This window comes from Montipora capricornis, chromosome 1, assembly GCF_036669925.1.
Source record: "Montipora capricornis isolate CH-2021 chromosome 1, ASM3666992v2, whole genome shotgun sequence".
Lineage (NCBI taxonomy): Eukaryota > Metazoa > Cnidaria > Anthozoa > Scleractinia > Acroporidae > Montipora > Montipora capricornis.
The window spans coordinates 3,008,266-3,010,765 of record NC_090883.1 but is presented as its reverse complement, the minus strand read 5'-3'; the positions used below and the strand labels follow the sequence as shown (position 1 = coordinate 3,010,765).

At 41.7% G+C, this 2,500-nt stretch overlaps 1 protein-coding gene across 1 annotated transcript in view; it reads left to right on the top strand.

The window, feature by feature from the left end:
• Positions 1-2,500, top strand: part of LOC138038300 (non-homologous end-joining factor 1-like) — an 18,443-nt gene that overhangs the window by 14,577 nt on the left and 1,366 nt on the right. Inside the window, exons 6-7 of the mRNA XM_068884128.1 lie at positions 1,201-1,315; positions 1,437-1,657. Of these exons, the coding sequence (XP_068740229.1) occupies positions 1,201-1,315; positions 1,437-1,657 (336 nt within the window). The remainder of the gene's footprint in view (positions 1-1,200; positions 1,316-1,436; positions 1,658-2,500) is intronic.

The window sequence follows — 2,500 nt, the reverse complement described above, 5'->3', positions numbered from 1 at the left end:
AAATATACTTCTTTGCAAAGACAACGGCAAGATCACTAGCAATAGACTGGTCGCACATCACGGCATGGAACAACTCACGTTCTTGCGATATGGTCAGTGTTGACAAGAAACAAGAGGGTCGAGGACCTCTTTTTCGGTTTCAAGACTGGAAGAGGTAAATATCCAAGAACGATTTAAAGGAATTAAATGGAAAGACCCATTCTGTAGAGATCCTTGACGTTTTAAATAAAGACCGGATTTGAGTTATAGTTCATTGAGTTTCCAATTTCAAACCTACCGTGGCCACAAAACTACAGATTAGCGGGTTGTAATACGTCAACGCTTTAAGGACGGTGCCTACTAATTCAAAGGTATTTTTGCGCAGTTTACTGACTATGCGGGAAAAGCAGATCTTAACAAGTCTTATTGAAATCCAAAAAGAAACTTGGGGGGGGGGGGGGGTAACCACGCATTTTTCAAAGATAATTAATCAACAATGTTTGTAAAAAGCTTTAAAGTGCAAAGATATGTATGGCGTTCTTTTCCAAATTGAAGCTTAATTATCTCTGAAAAATGCGTGGTTACCCCAATTTTCCTTTTGTATACCAAGAGCGCTTGCTAAGTTCTGCTTTCTCCGCATACTTTTAAACCGCACAAAAAATAATACCCTTGTATTAGTAAGCTCCACAAATAGGAACTGACCCCAATATCTTGAGATGCGCAGAACGTATGCGCAATAACAATAGTGGGCACCGTCCTTAAGCGGGATTTCAAATAGTCTATTTATGGGTAATATAGTATGAGATATTTAATTTATTTAGCTTTCAACATTTTTAGGCGAGCGTGTAATCCATTTCAGCGCCCTTGTGAAATAGATCACAAGACTGATTTAATTTGCGTCATGTAGAGGACTGACTACACTTCCTTAGCTTTTTACTTCATCTTTATCGTTAGTAAATTTTGTTTTTAGCGCATTCTTAAGATGTAAAACAGTAGCCACATATTCACTTTGCGCCACTATTTTCAAAGCCTGCTTTATTTAGGCTTATTAACAGTCGGGTCCCATGTTTCAATTTCTTCCCATCGTACTCCATTGGTACTTTTCCCGCGAAATCATGACGAAGCAAAGTTGCTCCCAACCCTCTCACCCCGGAGTCTGAAAGTAGTTGGTCAACTTTGGCCTGATGATTTCCTCATTCATTTTCGTGGCTTTGATTTCAGGGTTTTGAGGATTCCGTTAAAGGCGCTGTATCTAAGGGTTTTGATGAAGCTTCCTGCGAATTATACCAACAAGTTATGATCAAGAAGGCATGGCTTGCTGAGAAGGATCTTCCTGGTAAGGATTGTTCTCCGGAGCGAAACAGAAGTTGAAAATCTTAAATTGGCAATCCGGTTAAAGTTGAGTGCTACACCACTGTGTAAGCTTCGTGCACTGCTATTGTCGTTTGTGCTTTTAGAACCGGATGAAGGTGACGATGATGTTGATGACGTTTATGGATCAATAGCGCAAGGAACAGTGGAAGCTCCAAGTGCTTCCTCGTGGACTGATTTGCCACCTCCATCGCTAATGAGCGTAGAACCTTCGAACGCGTCTCCTGGCAGGGGGTCTCCCAGGAAAACTCCCGTGACGTCCCCTGTTAAGTCTGGAACGTCATCACCGGCAGGATCACCGTCAAAGGTGGGAAAACAGTTAATGAGCCTTGTAAACAGTCGCAACACTCGCTAGATTTTGGCATCAGCTTTCAGTGAATCATGTGCCGCGCAATTTCCCGCACGCGTTTTTCGCCCAGGTAGAGCTCGTCCCCACGCATGTGCAGCAGTTTCTTTTGTCAGTCTCTGTTGTTGCTGTGGGCAGGGCGGATCATGTAGCAGCGCTCGTGAAAGCGCCCCACTTAAATAATAACGTTGAACGACCTTTAAAAAGATAATTTATTGCACACCGCATTAAGTATAAATGAAAGAGTATAAATTGAAGTCGCACAAATGTAAGTTCTTTCTTTTGTTTTTTTTTTTTTGCTGAGTTAAGGCAATTTGCTCTCCTACGTAAGAATAACATAAAGCTAGAGTAAATATCGTTTTCAATCAACTGCGTTCTTGGATTTTTAAACAATGTGTTGGTATTAGAAAAAAATGAATTTAAAAGTTTCACTTTCAAATTTCCCGGGCACTGCCATCTTGAAGAATAGACCTTTTTCGCAGATACCGCGGCCATTTTGATTTCTGTTGTTGCGAAAGACACAGGGGATTTGCCCTCCGAGCATCCCATAATAGCTATTTGACTTTCAAGTCTTCTCGGATAACAACTATAAACTCTAGGCCCTGTCTCATAACCTATGGTCATAAACTCTGTGGGACATCAAAGATCCCACACACTATTCGATAAGAGCCGGGCACGGAGTTGCCGATGTTGCGATCTGGTCTGTCGTTCCATATGGGGGCATTCATCCTCGGCGATTGTAAACTGCGTGACAAGCAGTTTGACGAAAGTCCCTCAAACAGAATTGTAAACTAGTCCTGAAAA